At 34.3% G+C, this 19,834-nt stretch overlaps 1 protein-coding gene across 50 annotated transcripts in view; it reads right to left on the bottom strand.

Moving 5' to 3' along the window:
• RIMS1 (regulating synaptic membrane exocytosis 1) overlaps positions 1 to 19,834 on the bottom strand; it is a 538,768-nt gene that overhangs the window by 302,350 nt on the left and 216,584 nt on the right. For 49 of the 50 annotated variants that reach the window (XM_058306992.2, XM_058306985.2, XM_058306986.2 and 46 more), the window contains one exon: positions 16,240 to 16,453. In XM_058306992.2, the coding sequence (XP_058162975.1) occupies positions 16,240 to 16,453 (214 nt within the window). The remainder of the gene's footprint in view (positions 1 to 16,239; positions 16,454 to 19,834) is intronic. The other variant, XM_058307024.2, reaches the window with a different exon arrangement.

Raw genomic sequence — 19,834 nt, 5'->3', positions numbered from 1 at the left:
TTGAAAACTTAGATGAACTGGAAAATTCCTTGTTAAGACATTAACTACCAAAACTAGCTCCAGAAGAAACAGCAATTATGACGTGCAAAGGTATTCCATTAGTAATTAAAAGATTTTACATTAAGAAAATCCTTGTGGAGTTTGCTTTACTGGTGAATATGTCCAAAGTTTAAAAAGGAATTAATATTAATTATCAACTCTTCAGAAATTCTTTCAAAATTAGTAAAAATAGACACATTTCTCAACTCGTTCTATGAGTTGAATATAACAAAACCAGACAAAGACAACACAGAACAGTGCAGTTCAATATCTCTCATGAGTAAAGACTAAAAAGCCTTCAAGAAAATACTAGAAAACTGAAACCAACATTATATAAAAATGATTATACACCATGACCAAATGAGGTAGTCCCCAGAATGCTAAGTTGGTTTAATATCCAAAAAAGCAATAATGTAATACACCATATCAATAAAAAAGTAGAAAACACCAGATGATCATCTCAAGACATAAAAAAGCATTTAATTAACCCCAACAGCCATTCTTGTCAATAACTCTCAGTGAAGCAGGGATACAAGGAAGCATCCTCAGTCTAATAAAGGTCATCTATGAAAAGTCATTCCCAAAAGGCTTTATAATGCATAATACTCTTTGTATTAAATGACCAGAATTGTCAAATCCATAGAGACAGAAAATACATTAGTGGTTGACCATGGCTGGGTGTAGGGGACTTATTGCTAATGGGTAAAGATTTTCTTTTTTGGATTGATGAAAATGTTATTAAATTACACAGTGATGATGATTGCACAACATTGTGAAAATACTAAAAACCACCAAATTGTACATTTCAAATAGGTAAGTTGCATGGAATGTTTATATCTCAATAAAGTTTTTTTTTAAAGTCTATTGAAATTCTTAGAAAATTTGGAATACTAGAGAGCATTCTCCCCACCTCATCCCCAAAAAGTAGGCCACAATTGTGCTGGAGAATTTAGAAAACCAGAGCATATAAATATCTATCAAAAGAGGGCAGGAATTCAGTTCTAATTAGGATGATTAGTCATTTTAGAAAATTTACTGTTTTAGAATTTTTAGGTGTTAATTCATCTTAAATACCTACATTTTTCCTAGTCTCTCTGCCCAGTATCTTAGTTACTGGATGAGATAGGATAGGCATGGGTCATTGAGAAAGAACCACTGTACTATGGGCCTCATATATGTCAGAGTTGCAGATCCAAATTTCATAATATCCTAGTAAATTCAATAGGACAGTTACTTAAGTGGTACAGTTCTTATTGATTCATTTACCTGTTCATTTATGCAATAACAAATACTTGTTGAGTGCTTTCTCTCAGTCAGGCATTAGGCTAGCTACTTTGGTCACAATAGAGACAAAAATTAGGAGTTTTTGACTACATTAGTGTCACATCTTTAATCCTTTTGTGTCTTATAATCGTTTTGTGTTAGGTATTAATTCCATAAACTATATATATTGATCATTTATATTGTATCAGATATTTTAGACAACAGAGATTAAAAGAAAGTTCTTCCCACAAGTACCTTACTATTTATTTTGGACAAGCAAACACAATGCAGAGTTAATAAGTGATGTGACAGAGGTATTTATTAATCTATTGGTATGAAAGAAACTCAAACACAGGCCCTTACCTGACCCAAGTTTGAGGCATAGGGGCAGAAGAGATAAGTCATGGAAAACCATCTGGACAAGGTGATGCTCAGTTGAGAAAGAAACAACTCTTGCAAGGACACAGGTAATTTCAAGTATATGACAATGGCTGGGGTGTAAGGTTAAAAATCAAGTAGCAAGAGATGGAGTGGAGAGATTGGGAGGAACCAGATAATGACGAGTTTTGGGGTCAAAGCGATAATTTTGAATCTTATGCTTAAGCAATAATGAGCCCTTTAAAAGTAAAGACAGTAAAAATGAGATTCACCTAGTGTCTCTTTTTTCACATATGTTCAATGTTATATTGGAATAGCTGATTTTGCCTCTATATTGGTTTATCGTATTACATTGTAATTAATGGTTTATATTTCTGCCTTCCTATGACTCTTCAGGTCATCTAAGAGAGGGGGCATGTACTATTTTAATTATTTAAATTATTTTCCATGCCTATAAAATAGACATTGAACTCATGATGTGCTTTGTGGCTTGCCATATGTATAGAATGTAGCTTTTACAATTGAATTTTAGGAGAATGAATAGAATTTTTGCCCTCTTGAAGAGTTTTAAAACATGCATTTTATTAACTCCCAATAACACAAAAGTCAGTTTCTGAGCTAAGTTCTTTATGGCTATTGTTGTTTATACTTGTTAGGAAGGCCATTTTTCTAAGTTTTGGCTCATGCCTGTGCAATAGAGCTGTGACTGCAACATGGTCTGCTTCTACCTGCTCATTCTCATCCTGTCCCTCTCCATCTCCTGATTCTGGACACTTCCTGGTTCTTGATCTTTTGCAGTTAGCTGTCTGACACTCTCCACCAGGGAGTTTGTCTATAGTTCAGGCTGAAGCTTTAGCAAAGCTCTTCCTGCCATAGTCCCTTTCTTTATACTCAGAAGAATTTGCTTCTTCTACACCCCAATGTGGCTCCCTTAAATCTTACTTTTCATTCTTATCTAACATTGATTTGCAAACCTGTAATTTCTTAGATATGACACCAAAAGTATAAGCAATGAAAGAAACAATAGATAAATTTGATTTCATCAAAGTTAATAATAAAAATGTTTGTGCATTGGAGGAAATTATCAAGAAAGGGAAAGCCAAACTATTTATTGGAAATAAATAGTTGTAAGCCATATATTTTAGTTTCCTAGGCTGATTAAAGAAGATACCATGAAATGGTCCAGCTTAAACAATGGGAATTTATTAGCTTCCAGTTTTGAGGCTATGAAAATGTCCAAAGCAAGCCATCTTCAAGGCAGTGCTTTCCTCCTGAAGACTGCTTGCCTGAAATCCTTGACTCGTCTGCCACATGGTAAGGGCAACATCTGCTGGTCTTTCCTTTCTCTTCCCAGTTTCATTGCTTTCAGTTTCTTCCGTGCTTTTCTCTTTCTCTCTATTCATTCCATTTATATCTGATTCCAGTAAAAGAATTAAGACCCATTCTGAATGAGGTGAGTCACATCCTAACTTAAGTAACATCATCAAAACATCCTACTTACAATGGGTTCACACCGACAGGAATGGGTAAGATTTAAGAACATGGTTTTTCTAGGGTACCTACAGCTTCAAACCATCACACTCCATCCTATGGATCCCAAAAAGACATGTTATTTCTATATGGAAATATATTCATCACATCACAATATCCCAAAAGCCTTAAGTCATTTCAGTGACAATAATAAATACAAAATCTCATGAAAATTAGTTATAGGTGTGTCCTGAGGCACAACTCCCCTCCATCTATGGAACAGTGGAAACTAGAAAATAAGTGATTTGTTTCCAATATACAGAGGAAGGACAGGCATTGTATAAACACCCCCATTTCCTTAAAGAGATTTTGGAAGAGAAGCAGGGGTAATGGATCCCAAACAATTCCAAAACCTTGAGGGCGTACTCCATTAGATTTTAAGGTCTGAGAGTCATTTATGAACAGGTGTTTTGTCCTCTGGGCCTGATTGGGTGGCAAACCCACCCTTTTAAGTACTTGTGCAGTGGCCATGCTTTCCCCAAACACTGGGGAAAAGATTTCACCCTCTTCAAGTATCAGGGTGATGGGAGACTCTCTGTAAATCCCCAAGGAATATACTCCACCTTCTCTGAAGACTGGAGTGGCAACATTCTTCCTGAACAACAGGGTAGGAGGCCTGCTCTCTCCAAGCACTGGGCAGAAGGAGATCAGGAGGCTAATTCCTCAGGGCAGACCATTATGGGTTTATCTGGCAGTGCCTCCACTCCCATCATTACCAACTCATATGTCCCCCTTCCAATTTTCAGGATCCCATTCTTTTCCAATCAATGCCCTCACTTTAACTAGAGACACCCTGCAAAGTTGGAAATTTACTTCACAGTGTAACTGAGCTACTTGTACAATGAGACTACATCTGGTTTTCAGAATTCTCAAGCCTGCAGCTACACAAAATAAAATTTTATTTCAGAGCACACAGAAACTTTCACATCCCTCACGCAGCACTTAAGTTGCAAATTTGAAGCCTTGAGTGTATTTCTTTCTTTTATAACTGTATCCAGCCTATTTAGGAACAAGCAGCCAACATCATACCTTTTAACTCCACAAAACTCTGTTAAGGTGTCAAAAACACTCTCAACCACAGCTTTGCCTCTTATAAACATTTGAGTAGCTTATCCAGTGGTGATATTTTGCATATCTCTATTGCCAAGTCATGCCAGGGACTACCACTGCCATCTTGATGATCGGAAATAGAGTCATTAGTGACTTTGTGTCTAATCATACTAGAGAAACAATTCCAAAAACCTCAGAACCAATTTGGAATTTCATTCTTAAGATTCTCTTTCTCAAGAACCACTCCTGGTATCAAAGCTGTATTAGGGTTCTCTAGGGAGACAGAACTGACAGGAGTTATCTGTAAATGTTATGAGATTTTTATAAGAATTGTCTCACATGACTATGGGGATACACAAGTCCAAATGCCATAGGGTATGCTACAAGCTGGGAATTTCAATGAAAGTTTTCAATGAATTCCCCAGGAGAAGCTGGCTGGCTGAAGAAAAGATGGACATTCTCTCTCCTGACTGCTGAAATCATCACTTCTTCTTTTAGAGCCTTCAACTGATTTGGATGAGACTTCTCTTATTTTTGAAGGCAGTCTTCTCAGTAGATTGTAGATGTAATCAGCCATAGATACACTCATCTTACAAAATTGATTTAAGTCCATGAAATGTCCTCTCAGTATCAGGCCAGTGTTTGCTTGACCAAATGAACCATCTACACTGCCCCTGAAAGAAATAAATGACCTCAACAAACAATCATAAGTAAAGAGAGTCAAACAGTCATCAAAAACTCCCAGAAATGAAAAGTCCAGGACCAGATGGCTTCGCAGGTGAATTTTACCAATCATTCAAAGACGATTTAATACCAATCTTGCTCCAGCTCTTCCAAAAAATTGAACAGGAAAGAATGCTACCAAACTCATTCTATGAAGCCAACATCATCCTAATACCGAAACCAGATAAAGATACTATTAAAAAAAGAAAATTCCCGACCAATATGTATAGTGAATATAAATGCAAAAATTCTCAACAAAATACTTGCAAACTGAATCCAAAAGCACAGTAAAAGTGGGTTTTATCCCAGGTATGCAAGGGTGGTTTAACACAAGAAAATCAATTAGTATAATAAACCACATTAATAAATTGAAGAAGATAAATAACATGATCCTCTCGATTGATGCAGTAAAGGCATGTGACAAAATGCATTACTCTATCTTAACAAAAAACATGCTAAAATATAGGAAGAGAAAGAACCTTTCTCAATATAGTAAAGTGAATATATGAAAATCCTACAGCTCGCATTTTACTCAATGGTGAAAGACTGAAAGCTTTCCCACTGAGATCAGGACTAAGACAAGGATGCCCACTGGCACCACAGTTACTCAGTATCATGCTAGAAGTTTTAGCTAGAGCTATTAGGCTAGATAAAGAAAAAAAAAAGGCACACAAATAGGAAAGGGAGAAGTAAAATGTTCACATTTCACCGATGATATGATACTATATCTAGAAAACCCTGAAAAATCCACAAGGAAGCTACGATAAACAATAGTCAAGTTCAGCAAAGTGGCAGGATAAAAGATTGTATGCCAAAGTCAATAAAATTTCTATACACTACTGATGTGTAATTTCAGGAGGAAATCAGGAAAAAAATTCCATTTATAATAGTGACTAAATAATAAAATATTTAGGAATAAACTTAACTGGACATAATGGACTATATTCAGAAAACTACAAAACATTGCTAAAAGAAACCAAAGACTTAAATGAATGGAAGGGCACTCCCAGTTGATGAATCGAAAGACTGAAGATTGTTAAGAAGTCAGTTCTGGGAAGTGGATTTGGCCCAACGGATAGGGAATCTGCCTACCACATGGGAGGTCTAAGGTTCAAACCCAGGACCTCCTGACCCATGTGATGAGCTGGCCCATGCACACACGTGCAGTGCTGATGAGCACAAGGAGTGCTGTGCCACACAGGGGTGTCCCCACGTAGGGGAGCCCCATGCACAAGGAGTGCGCCCTATAAGGAGAGCTGCCCCGCGCAAAAAAAGTGCTGCCTGCCCAGGAATGGAGCCGCGCACATACAGAGAGCTGACACAACAAGATGATGCAACAAAAAGAGACACAGATTCCTACAGAAGAACACACAGAGAATGGATACAGAGAACAGACAACTGGAGGGGGGAGGGGATAAATAAATAAATCTTAAAAAAAAAAAAAAAGGAAGTCAATTCTACCCAAACTGATTTACAGATTTAATACAATCCCAATAAAAACCCCAATAACCTTTTTTACAGAAATTGAAAGGCCAATTATCAAATTTACTTGGAAGGGTAAAGGGTCCCAATTAGCCAAAAATGTCTTAAAAAAAGAATGAAGTTGGAGGACTCTCACTTCGTGACTTTAAAGCATATTACTCTATAGAACTATTGTGACTAGTAATGGAAGAAATTGTAGCATTGATGTGGAGCAAGTGGCCACGGTAGTTGCTGAGGGCAGGGAGAGGGAAGAAGAGATGCGATGTGGGGCAATTTTGGGACTTGGAGTTGTCCTAAATGATATTGCAGGGACAGATGCTGGACATTATATATCCTGCCATAACCCACTGAATGCACTGGGGGAGAGTATAAACTACAATGTAAACTATTGTATGTTGAGTATGTGGTGCAGCAGTGCTCCAAAATGTATTTACCAAATGCAGTCAATGTGCCACAACGATGAAAGAGGTTGTTGATGTGGGAGGAGTGTGGGGGGGTGGGGTGCAGGGTATGTGGGGACCTTTTATATTTTTTAATGTAACATTTTCTGTGATCTATATATCTTCAAAAACATACAATTTTAAAAAATGATGGGGATGGGGGGTGGAGAGTGGGGTATATGGAAACCTTATGTTTTTTAATGTAATGTTTTGTGTGCTCTATTAACTTGAAAAAAGATAATAAGAAACAAAATCAAATTTAAAAAATAATAAAGCATATTACTTATCTACAGCAGTAAAAACAGCATGGTATTGGCATAAAGACAAACAGATTGACAAATGGAACCAAATCAAAAACTCAGAAATAGACCCTCACATCTACAGCCACATGATTTTTGACAAGGCAGTCAAGCCCTCAGAGCTGGACCAGAACAGACTATTCAACAAATGGTGGTGGGAGAACTAGATATCCATTTCCAAAAGAAAGCAAGAAGATGGCTCTCTCACACCTTATATAAAAATTAACTCAAAATGGGCCAGGGACCTAAATATAAAAGCGACAACCATAAAACTCCTAGAAGAAAATGTAAGAAACCATTTCCAAGATCTTGTGGTAGGTGCTAGTTTTTTAAACCTTATACCCAAAGCACAAGTCACAAAAGAGAAAAATAGATAAATGGGATCTCCTCAAACATTACTTTTGCACCTCAAAGGACTTTGTTGCAAGAGTGAAAAGGCAGCCAATTCAATGGGAGAAAATATTTGGCAATCAGATATCCAATAAGGGTTTAATAACCATGATATATAAAGAGATCATATAAATCAATAGTAAAGAGAGAAAACACCCAATTAAAAAATGGACAAAAAACTTGAAAAGACAATTGTCCAAAGAAGAAATAAAAATGGCGAAGAAACACATGATAAATTCTCAACATCACTAGTGATTAGGGATATAGAAATCAAAACAACAATGAGTTATTGTTTCACACCTATTTGACTGGCCGCTATTAAAAAGTCAGAAAACTATAAATGTTGGAGAGGAAGGTGGAGAGAAAGGAATGCTTATTCACTGTAGGTGGGAGTGTAGAATGGTACACCCACTGTGGTAACTGTTTGGCAGTTCTTATGGAAGTTGAATATAGACTTGCCATGTAACCTGGCAATACCATTATTAGGTATACACCCAGAAGAACTGAGAGCAATGACTCAAATAGACATCTACACACTGATGGTCATAGTGGCAGTATTCACAATTGCCAAAGGCTGGAAACAACCCAGGTATCCATCAACTGATGAATAGATAAACAAATTGTAGTGTATACACATGATGGAATATTATGCAGTGGTAATAAGGGAAGTTGTAAAGCATATGACAACATGGATGAGCCTGGAGGACATTAGGTTGAATGAAGCAGCCAGATACAAAAGGACAAATAGTGCATGATTGCGCTATTATGTACTAAATATATTGTGTAAACTCATGGAGTTCATAATTAGAGTATAGGTCACCAGAAAATAGAAGGAGGGTAAAAAATGGAAAGCTGAGAGTTAATTTGTGCAGAATTGTTAAAAAGGTTGTTTGTAAATCTTTGCAAATGAATAAAAATGGTTAAAGCACATCACAGTGTTTGTAACTGGCATGACAGTGGATGAAAGGGTAAGTCTAAGGTAAAGTATATTACTAGAAGAGCTTAAAAGTGTAAGATGGGACTGTATAATATAATGAAACCTCACGTAAAATAGGAATATGGGTGATAATTGCATATATGACTGTTTTCACAAATATAAATACAAATACACTAGAGAGACGGAAACAGAATAGCAACTATGTATGGCATAAAGAGACTGAGAGGTTATGAGTTTTGTTTGTTAGGTTTTGCTTATTCTTATTCTTATTGGAATAATGACAATGATCTAAAAATGTCTGAAGTGATGAATGCAATGCACAATTATGCAATTATACTGAATACCATTGATTGAACACTTTGGATGGATTTATGCTTTATTAATTAATATATATCAGTAAAACTTATTTGTTGAAAAGAGAAAAAGAAATTTTAAAAATTTATAGTAAGAAAGCTTTGATAAAATATTTGAAATATTTGAAACAAATTAGGCTAGAGAACAGATTTTGTTTAATGATTTTTCTTAACTCTTAATGAAGAAGGCAAAAGTAAATATAACTTTATTCATCCAGAGAGGAAAGGGAAGCATTTACCCTAAAATCTAAGAAAAACATAGGGTGGGTTTTAGAAAAAATACCCCTCTCAGTTATAATCATTTTTGTATATTTTCTTGCCTCTCATTTATAATCATTTTTGTATATTTTCTTACCTCTTTACACCTTGTCTTTTAAGATAGCTTACAGATAAAATTGGAAAAAAGAATGGAGGAAAATCTAAGAGTTCTAAACTGTAACCAGGAAGAAAGTGTACAAATTGATACATGAACCCATCATGGCTGAGCTCTATGCTTCCTAACCAAGCCAAAAGGGAGGTGGGATCATGGAATAATTTTCACTGTCAAAGAATAAAAACGTACTAATACTTCAGTGTACGCAAATACTTTTTTTTTACTCTCCCGCCCCCCCCACCTTGAGGCTTGCTTGCTGTCTGCTCTCTGTGTCCATTTGCTGTACATTCTTCTGTGTATCTGTATTTATTTTTATTTATCCCCCCCCCACTCCCTTGTAGCTTGCTTGCTGTTTTGCTCTCTGTGTCCATTCGCTGCGTGCTCTTTTGTGTTTTTACTTGTCTCCTTTTTCGTTGTGTCATCTTGCTGAGTCGGCTCTCTGCAGCATGGGGGTGAGCCTGCCTTCACAAGGAGGCCCTGGAACTCGAACCCAGGGCCTCCCATTTGTAGACAGGAGCCCGACTGATTGAGCCACAGCCACTTCCCCCTACTACTACTTTTAAGAAAAATTTATGAGAGACTTGTGTTTACTCTAGTTGATATGATAGATTAGGTCTCTGGTAGCATTTTAGGGGAAATGTAGTAATAGGTTTCATAGGCCTATGTTTTAATAGCTTCTTTCATAAAGGTTTGAGGCATAATATCAGTTCAAGGTAAAAAGATCTATCACCATAAATTATATATAGTATAATGTATAAAATAAAACAAAACAAAAACTATCACGTCCCAAAACAGATTCTATGACTGAGTTGAAAGGCAATTTATTTGGGGACAAAACCAGTAATACAAACTTACCATTAATTATTGAACATTCCCAAACATTTTTACAGAAATAATGCTAAATATAAGAGATTAACATAGGGCATTTTTAGGGCATTGGAATTGTTCTGCATGATCTTGCAATGATGGATACAGGCCATTACACATTTTGTCAATTCCTATGAAATTGTGCAGTGCAAATGTAAACCATAATATAAACTATAGACCCTGGTTAGTAGCAGTGCTTCAATATTTGCTCATCAGATGTAACAAATGTTCCACACTAACTTAAGATGTTATTAATAGGGGAAGATGTGAACAGGGTAGGGGTACAGTATATGGGAATCCCGTATATTTTTTATATAACTTTTCTGTAACCTAAAACTTCTTTTAAAAAAAGTTTATTATATGAAAAATTATTATGTGCCCAAGGGAAAAGTAGCCAAGTCCTAAAGCAGGTTTTGAATAAAAATTTCACAACTTCCTGAATTACCTAACATAAAAGTTTTTGAAATATTAACTTTTATTCCCCTCTAGGATAAGCACTGCAAAATGAAAGAAGCCACTTTGAGAAATATATTCAACTGAATCACCTAATGAAAGCTCTCTTTCAGATATACCTGAATCATTTCCTTATTGACATATTTATATTATAAACTTTTAAAAAAATTTAGGCCTATATTGTCATCCTGGGAAGTATTTCTAAAAGAACATTCTGTCACAGACAATCCATCAGACTATCTAGAAATAAAGAGGAGGTGAAGTGGGTCCAGGCAAACTCTTAGTTACATTTTTTAAAAGATGAAGGTTTTAAATTATAATCATTGACTTCATCAAGGCAAAGACTGAAAATGGGGATAACTGACAAGCTTTTTCATAAAAGGAATAAACATTTAAAGCAATCATCCAAATCACTTTTAAAAATTGTTTTGATTCTACTGCCATTTTGCCTTTATCTAACCCTAGTGAGAGAAAAAACAAAATCACCACTTTGGTATGTAAGATCAGGGTTTATGAGGGAGAAATATTTTGTACTGTTAATAATCCCACAGATAATATCTTATGACAATACCAGTTTCAAACTCAGCTAGCACTGTTCCACCCTATCCCACACCCCCAACTTTATAAGCTTTTTCTACAAAAATTTATTTGCTTCATCAACATTTCATCTGGGATAGTTTCCAAACACAAACACCAATGAAAAGTTATGAAGAACCAGTTTAAAAAAATGACTCTGTAAAACACAGCTCCTCATTAAATATTACCTTAACATCAAGAATTTCCTTTACACATGAAGTTTGAAAGGTAGGTATGTGCAGATTCCACAGCCTGAAAGTGTAACTAAATGAAAAGTTTCTACTTTTAAGGGCAATGCTGATATTTATTCCAAAATATTCTTAACTTATTAAACCTGATTTTTTTGTGTGAAAATAAAATAGAAAACAAGTACAATTTTACTTGCTATTTACACAAACGAGTCCCTCCCCCCCCAAACACAAAATCACTGACAAACATTTACAGGGCAATCCAAAGGAACTGAATTTGCAGATTCAATTTAGCTGGTTTTAGCTGGTTTTCTAGCTATAAAACATTAATATTATCAAGGGAGTTACAAAATTCAATCCTCAGCCAACCAATAAAGAACAAAACAAATATAAAAGCAATTTGAAGAGGGTATGGGAAATTTTGCAGTATTCCTATTTATTTAGGCATCAAAGAAAGCTTTCAATGAAGTAATAAATATAATCATACTTTTATTTATGAGTATGTACTTGCATAAAATAATTTCCTATTATATATATCCATTGTAAGTGATTCTTTATGACAGCCATTTCCTTTATAAGAAAACTTCTAATTTATTGTTAGATATGATTTAGGCTAAGAGTGAAATTTCAAAATAAAATGCTGTACTGAAAAAATATGAACATTAATATTTTTTGCTCAACTTAATAAAGAATACATTTACATTAGCTATCCTTAATTCTTCATATCACATACACTAGCATTTTTGGTCATATTTATTCTCCAATTTAAGAGACTAAGTAGAATGAATTATTGTATTGATCAAGGTGGAGATGGCTTTTAGAAAAAATTTAATCACCCTTGTTCCTTTTCCCTTTCCACCCATACCGCCCCCAAATACTCACACACATCAGTAAATTATACCTTCTCTACTAAAAGTAAAAGGGCTCAGAGGAAGAAAGAACTTGCAACTAGGTCCTCTGTTTAATGCTCAGTTATTCTCTTTAACGTGACTCAGACAAAATCTCACTTCAGTTTCCTTGGACTAGAAAGGCAATGCATTGAATTTAATTGAAAGTGATTGTATTTTACAGGCCTTTCCACTCTATTTTTAGCCTGAGAACCACAAGACTCATATGAATTCTCATTACACAACCAGTAATAATAAGAAGTGTGAATAACCTACCATTCCGGGAAGTGCTGTGAAAAGGAAAACAAGTCTGACCAGCCCTGCAGGAGTAGCTGAAATCTTACCATCAAGGCTGTAAACACTAGCATTATTATTTACTTAAAATAGTCCTCTTTTAAGGAATTAAAAATATCTGCATTTCAAACATAGACTCATCCAATATAATAACATTCATGAAATCACAGATGTGCTATTCTAGTTATATTCGTTCCCTAATACAATTCGTTATTGCATGAAAATAATAGCATCTAAGATGATTTCAAGTATCACCAATGGTACAAGGTAACACATTTGGTGAAAGCAGACTGCTCTATATAATTGTTCAACCTGATTATTTCCTTTTCCATAGTAGAAATTGATAAACATATACTAGTATCGAACTTAGAAGCACGAGTTAATGTTCACTTAATTTCATGCTTGCCACTTTTTCACTGCAGTACATCATTTAAACTTAAAAAATATTTTTGAACAAAGGTAGCTGAGTTGATGTATTGGAGTTGATTACTGTAATCTCATTTGGGAGATTAACATGATGTGAGAAAGTGATCATTTATATCAAGTGAAGGTGTACAATATAGAAACATAGGATAGACTGACTGCAGGTTCTACTGGGATTCTCTCTTCCTGAGTACAAACAGCCACTGTGTTTCCTATGGCTGATAAGAATTAAAGTGGCTTTTCAGTCTGTTAGGGAGTGATTTCTACGTGCAAGGGAGAAGGAAAGGATAAAATGTGGTTCAATATGGCAACTCTGCTACTTGTGTTCTGTAGAAGAATAATTATAATTTGAGGTCTTCATTTTAATTTGATCTTCTATCTCCTCTAAGTCAGTAGTCTATTCCTTCCTCAATAAGGTTTCAAATCACCTGACTATGCATTTATTGTGTGCTGAGTAAGGTAGAGCCCATTGAGTCTATTGTTCCTGAAGGCAGAAGGAATACTCATCGAAACTCAGAAAGCTAAGAGGAAAAAAATGAACTCATAACATGTTATATTAAAATATGACTGTCCTCATGAACAAGACTACCCAGATTTTGCCTATAAATATCAAACTCTGTAATGCTCCCAGATGTTCATCTTATGTTTTCATGAGAACTTGTAATGAGTTCTTCCTAGCATATAATTTCTTTATAAATTATTGTGATTAACAACAATAGGTAAAACATTCACAACATTATAATAACAAATGATAGAAAAGAAAAGATGAATTCTAACCACTTTGTCCTCCTTTGGGAAAGCATCCAAGGAAGCAGAGTAAAGAAAGAAGAAAAAAGAAGAGAAAAACAAAAATAAGGATATATTAATAAATTAAATTTTTAAGAAAACAATTATGTATTTCTTCAAAGGGTTAAACACAAGTATTTTGAAAAGCAAATGTTTACTCTTTCTAAAAAAAAAACATTCAGTCTTATATTGAAAATGTATATATATGGGTTTAGATATATGTTAGACACAAGAGTTGGCAATAATTTCCTAAATTTTTAGAAATTTGGATAATTTATATAATTAATTCTACATTTAAGACACTATTCTGAAAGTAAGTTATTCTAATACCACATGTAGTATACATATTATTGAAAATAAATATTTTATTAAAATACATAAAAACTACGTGAATCATTTTTTCAAATTATTGTTAAAATATCTATAGTCACAGTCTGGACTCATATAAGGATAGAAAATATTTGTAATAAATAAAAATGGGAAGAGAAACATGCTGATTTTTGTAGCGATTAATTATTCTAAAAGTAATATTTATTTGGATACCCATTTCAACATTTTTTAATGTCAGGGAAAATCATTTTTATAGAAATTTTTTACTTAAGCCCAAGATAAAATATTTTAAATTGTCTTTTTAAAATTTTGTTCTTTTAGACAGTTTTTCCGAGATTGGATAAGTCTCATAAAGATGGATGAACTTCATTTGCTCAGGGTGTCCTCTCCAAACTATAGGTACATGCTAGCTCCCATTTCCCTTAACACACCCTCCTTTACAAAACCAAAGTTTGACCTTAAAAATCTCAACATATCAATAGTTAACATATTGCTACCAGGTTGCTTCAGATCTATAATGGGAAGCTAATTAGATTCAACAGCTATGTGGGCTGAGACAGCACTGACACTCAGCTATTTGTACCCACTGTTTATTGCCAGCGGCTTTTCAATATCACCCTCAGGTCTTGACCATTAGAATTCATTCCAAAATATGAATGGATATTAAAGAAAGGAAAATTAACAAATCGATCCTGTGCACTTTTCTATGGGTTATGCTATTTTGATATTCAAGTTGTTCTAGAAAGACTTTAAGGTGTCATACAAGGATTAGCAAATAAATTTTAGCAAGGAAAGAGAAAACTTACATGATCGTAAGAATAGATCCCAAAGAAAATTTAAATATGCATATCAGAAAGGTCCAGATTTTAATTATTTTTATTTAATTCCCATAACCATATGAGGAAACTGTTACTATCCCATTTCATAAAAAAAGAAACTTTTGACAGAGGTTATCATCCCAAAGCCACAAAACAAATAGTAGTCTCACTTTAAAGTATAAGCTATATCTATTTGTTTATTTGCATTCCTCACTTTCTTCTCTATGAGATGTATTCTTAGCTGAAAAAGTATCCTTATTTGCTTAGATTAAGAGGTACTTCTCTTTCCTGTCAATGTGTTAAGTATACGCAATTGTTGTGACATTAACATTTAATATAGTAGGACCTAATTTTGTTATTTACATGATATTAGGCTAATTCTAACAAATATTTAGTTTAGAATACATTTTAATACCGCATTTTTATATACTCTATGAAATTTGAAAATTACTTATGCAGAAAATGATAGGGATGTCTGATGAGTTTTCTTTGGTATAAGCGTACAATATAATATGGAATGGTTGGGATTATCATACACCTAAAGAATTCCCAGTATTTCTTTAAGGAATTTCTTATATTGTCTAATCATATTGAATTTAATATGACACAAAATTATATCTAAAAATAGCATGAAAGCTTTAAACACTTTTTTATGTTCCTAATTGGGAAAATCACTTTTAAAATTAAAAGGCATCTTCCAATTGACCTTGTATTCTTTGGTATTCTCTTTGAATTCTAAGTAGGGTGCTCTAAAATCTTTTCTAATGGAATTAAGATACCCAGTATAAATCCCCTTAAAAGAGTATTTTTATATTCTTTAAACATTGAAATAATTCCCATGAGATAAACCTAGCAATTTATTCTTTAACATGATAGCCAATACGAAATTACTCATCATAAACGTTATTGCTGTTTTATATTATCTTGGGTTACATTTAATGCCCCGTTTACCCTGCATTTTACCTTCAGTTGAGCTGAAACAAATGCTGCAGCAACTTAAAGCAATTAACATTTTAACAAGAATTGGTCATGACAACTTCCAAGAGTTTTATAATTCATGATACTAAACTTGCATTTACTACATTCTTCAGAAGATAAATTTACTCCCACAGGTAATCTACTTTTATGAGTGGAAATCATTTATGAAGCTATGTACATACTTCTTAAAATATGTTTTTATATTTTTTCCCTATCACTATTCCACTAAGAAACCTTATGAAAACGAACAAAACCTGGAGGTGTGGGTTAATGGTATATTTATGTACGTGTCTAGTTCATATCACTAATGCATTTTGTATATTGGGAGGCGTAATATTTTAACTAGCATTCCCAGCTCCCCTTAGATTCATGGAACACTCACGTTGTTTGATCGCAGAGACACCCGGCCTCCGCAGCGCGCACAAAACTTGGTGCGGCAGTAGGAGCAGAGATGACCGCACCCATCAGCAAACTTTGTTTTATGACAAATTCCACAAGTCGGCGCATCGTCTTTGTGTTCTCCCTGGTAACGTCGCGCTTCTTCCCCTATTTTTCTGACTTGTTCCTTATAGCTTTCAAATTGCTGATGCAATCTCCTGGGCAAAAGAGAAAATGGTAGCAAACTAAGCAAATGATGGAAGCCAAAAACTAACAAACAACATTTTTTCTTAACGAGAAGGAAATGTAGCTATTGAACCAAAGCAACACTTACAAAGCCGTTTTTCCCACTTACCTTACTTCCAAAGGTAAGAAATATAGTAGCACGTGTTCTACTAGCCCCAGTTTTGCTTACTAACACTGACTCATGTGTGCAAGACCCTATATAAATAATCACTTCTGGTTCTTTTAGACAGGTGGCTTTCAAAATATTTTGACTAGGAACTCAATAACTTTACAACACTGAAGCAAAAGTTACACAAAATATTTAGCCTAACATTATATGGTGTACTCTGATATTTTCTACTCTATTTTAAACTTTAATACCACATAAAATTTTAAAAAGGTAATTCACAGTGAATTGATTTCATTATCTATTATCTAAGCATGATGAGTATTTTGAAAAATACTATTTTAAACTCCACTGACAGACAAGCTTTCTTCCACAGAATTCCTCCCTTGCCCCCATTCATGAAGACTGCTTATCTGCTAATATTTGGCATCAAGTATCTGATTTTATACAGTACAGAATTTAAGTAAGTTAGCTTATACAGCATATTTGAGTTTGCTTGTATTTCCATGTCACATTAAAGTTCCAAAATACATCTTATATACCCTACTGGTTTTTTGTTGTTTTTGTTTTCTTTTAATCTCTACCAAGGTATTTGTATGAGGGTTGCTACCACTCTTTATTAATAACTATTGGCAACCAAATCATCCATTTCCCTTAAGAATGCTTACATTTAATATGATTCAAGTCCTTATCTCCAAATTAATCCAAATCCCTCAATCTTAAATTGGTACAAATAGAAGCTATTTGCGATTCTGTATAGAACAGACATCCTGTGGATCCCCCAGTGCAAGGATGTCTTGGTTTTGTAAATGAGAACTGAGAGAGTTTTTTCCCAGGCCCATCCAAAAGCCATTGGCTACTTTGCCAAAAGAGAAACTCCTGGGAAATGGCTGATTAAGTTTATCTGTGTATCTAAGCTAGTTTGTTGAATGCGAGTATTCCCTAGGACACAGAGTACACATAAGGTATTGTTAATTCAGGCAATTCATATGACACTTTCCGTCTAAGATAACTGTAGGGACTGGTATGCTCTGGAAATGGAATCAAATAATTCAGGCCCAAGCACTGCAGTGTTTGAGGTACTGCAATCCTACTATATTTTCCTTTCAATATTAACTCTGGAGCAGAACTTTAACGATTATTTTTAAAATGTTAAAATCCCTTTCTGCTTTGCCAATTGATACTTTTTCTATTTAATTTTCTATAAATAAACCAAACATACATACACTAGCACATAAAGTAGTTTAAGATCTGAAATCCTTCCTAATTTAAAGGTAAATTAATTTCAAGTTCATTGAATGATATAGTGACACTTTATTTCACAATGAGGAGTTACTTGATACATTTTTTTTTATTGTTTAAATTCAATTAATCTAGGATCAGCTGGTGGAAAATAATTGTGGCTATCTGTGAATTCAAAAGTTACCACAGGGGAATGGATGTAGTTGAGCACCTGCATCAATATGGGAGGTCCCGGGTTCAGTTCCCTGGTGCCTCCTCAAAAACAAAAACAAACAAACAAAAAAGAATAAGCAAAACAAATGGAAAAAAAAAAAAACTCAGGAGAACTGATGTGGCTCCATGGTTGTGCTCCAGCTTCCCACAAAGAAGGTCCCAGCTTCAGTCACACAATAGCACACAAATTAACATTGGAAATCTTATAGCTTTTATTAAAGAAAATGACTTTTAAGGAATGGGAGCACATATGTATTTCCTATCAAAGAAACAAAAAAATAAACTGTATACAAAGAGAAATTAAGTGAATTAGTCTTTATATTGAGGGCTACCAAATCAATATATTTAAAGAAATACAAAAGAGAAATAAAACCTCGGCTAAGGAAAAAGTTTCTGTATGGTTTTAGTCTATAATACAGAGCATAGAGCATTAGCAAACCTTTTGGCACAGAACCAGAATGTAAATATTTTACACTTTTCAGGCTACACAGTCTCTCTTATAACCATGCAACTCTGCCCTTGTAGTGTGAAAACAACCACAGATAATATGCAAAAGAATGGCATGGTTGTGTTCCAATAAAAATTTATTAAACAAAAACTAGTTTGCCAACTCCTAACTTAGCATTCTCTGTGCTAAAGAAATAATAGTTATAAACCCAAAGCCTCTTTTCTTTTTATAAATTCAAGCAAAAAGGACTTTTATCTATTCAATAAGATCCAATCAAAATGGGATCTGTTTCAGGAAAACTTTTTACAACATTTATGTGCAGGGCAATGACTACTGACATGAAACCTTCTCTACTGCAATTTCATAGCATTCTATTTGGTCACTCATGAGCCATTTTTGTTTGTTTGTTTGTTTGTTTGTTTTTACCATATACTATTATTATTTCTGTACTCAGCTCCTCTTTTCTAAACTGTAAAGAGTAGTAGAAGTGAACAATTTGGCAAAGTAGTTAAGACACATACCTCATAATAGTAGGCAATACTGAATGGAAAAATCCATTTGCTGAATGAAAAATCATACACACACATATATGCATACACAATGGAAAAGTGTTTTCTCATTATTCCATTTTACTAAAATACAAATATTAAATTCACAAAGAAATTCATACAGATGACTATATATATATATAATATATGCTGAAGAATCCTACTACCACAAACCACAAACCCTGATAGTACTGGACAAATATTTAAAAGCAATAGCTTTGAATGCATGGTTGAGCTAGGAAGAAAATACAGAAATGCTCAAAGGACAAAAATGAAAAAGGAGCAGTAATTTAAGGAAGCAACATAGTTCCAAAGCAGATGGCTGCCCTTAGGTTATCTGCTGAGACTCTGTGATCAAGAACTTTAGTTCCAACTCTTGTACAAATGACCAAAAATAAAATTTTAGTTAGGTAGCCAATCATAAATAGTTGAAATAGTGTGTGTAATATCCAAACCAGTAGAGAGAAAACATGGAAAGAGAAAAAAGTCAGTCCGAAAGAATGCAAGAATTGAAACAAATAAACACTGGCATGGCAGTACAATTAGAAACCACAGCGTGAGATAAGAGAAACAATTCAACACATAAGTAGTGACAGTAAGTCTAATGGATTGCAACATGTACAAAGACAAATATCACCATGTTAGATTTTTAAAATCCAGCTGTTAGGAAGTTACAGACATCTATAAAATGGCCATAGCCCAGACCTCACCTCCCCCACTTCCTTTTCTATTGTGTACCATTCCACAACCTGGAGATGTTAATTCTAATGAAAAGGCCCAGCCAGACCTTAAACCC

This window comes from Dasypus novemcinctus, chromosome 11, assembly GCF_030445035.2.
Source record: "Dasypus novemcinctus isolate mDasNov1 chromosome 11, mDasNov1.1.hap2, whole genome shotgun sequence".
In the NCBI taxonomy this organism is placed as follows: Eukaryota; Metazoa; Chordata; class Mammalia; order Cingulata; family Dasypodidae; genus Dasypus; species Dasypus novemcinctus.
Note: the sequence above shows the minus strand (reverse complement) of the source record. Positions and strands in the feature narration are given on the sequence as shown.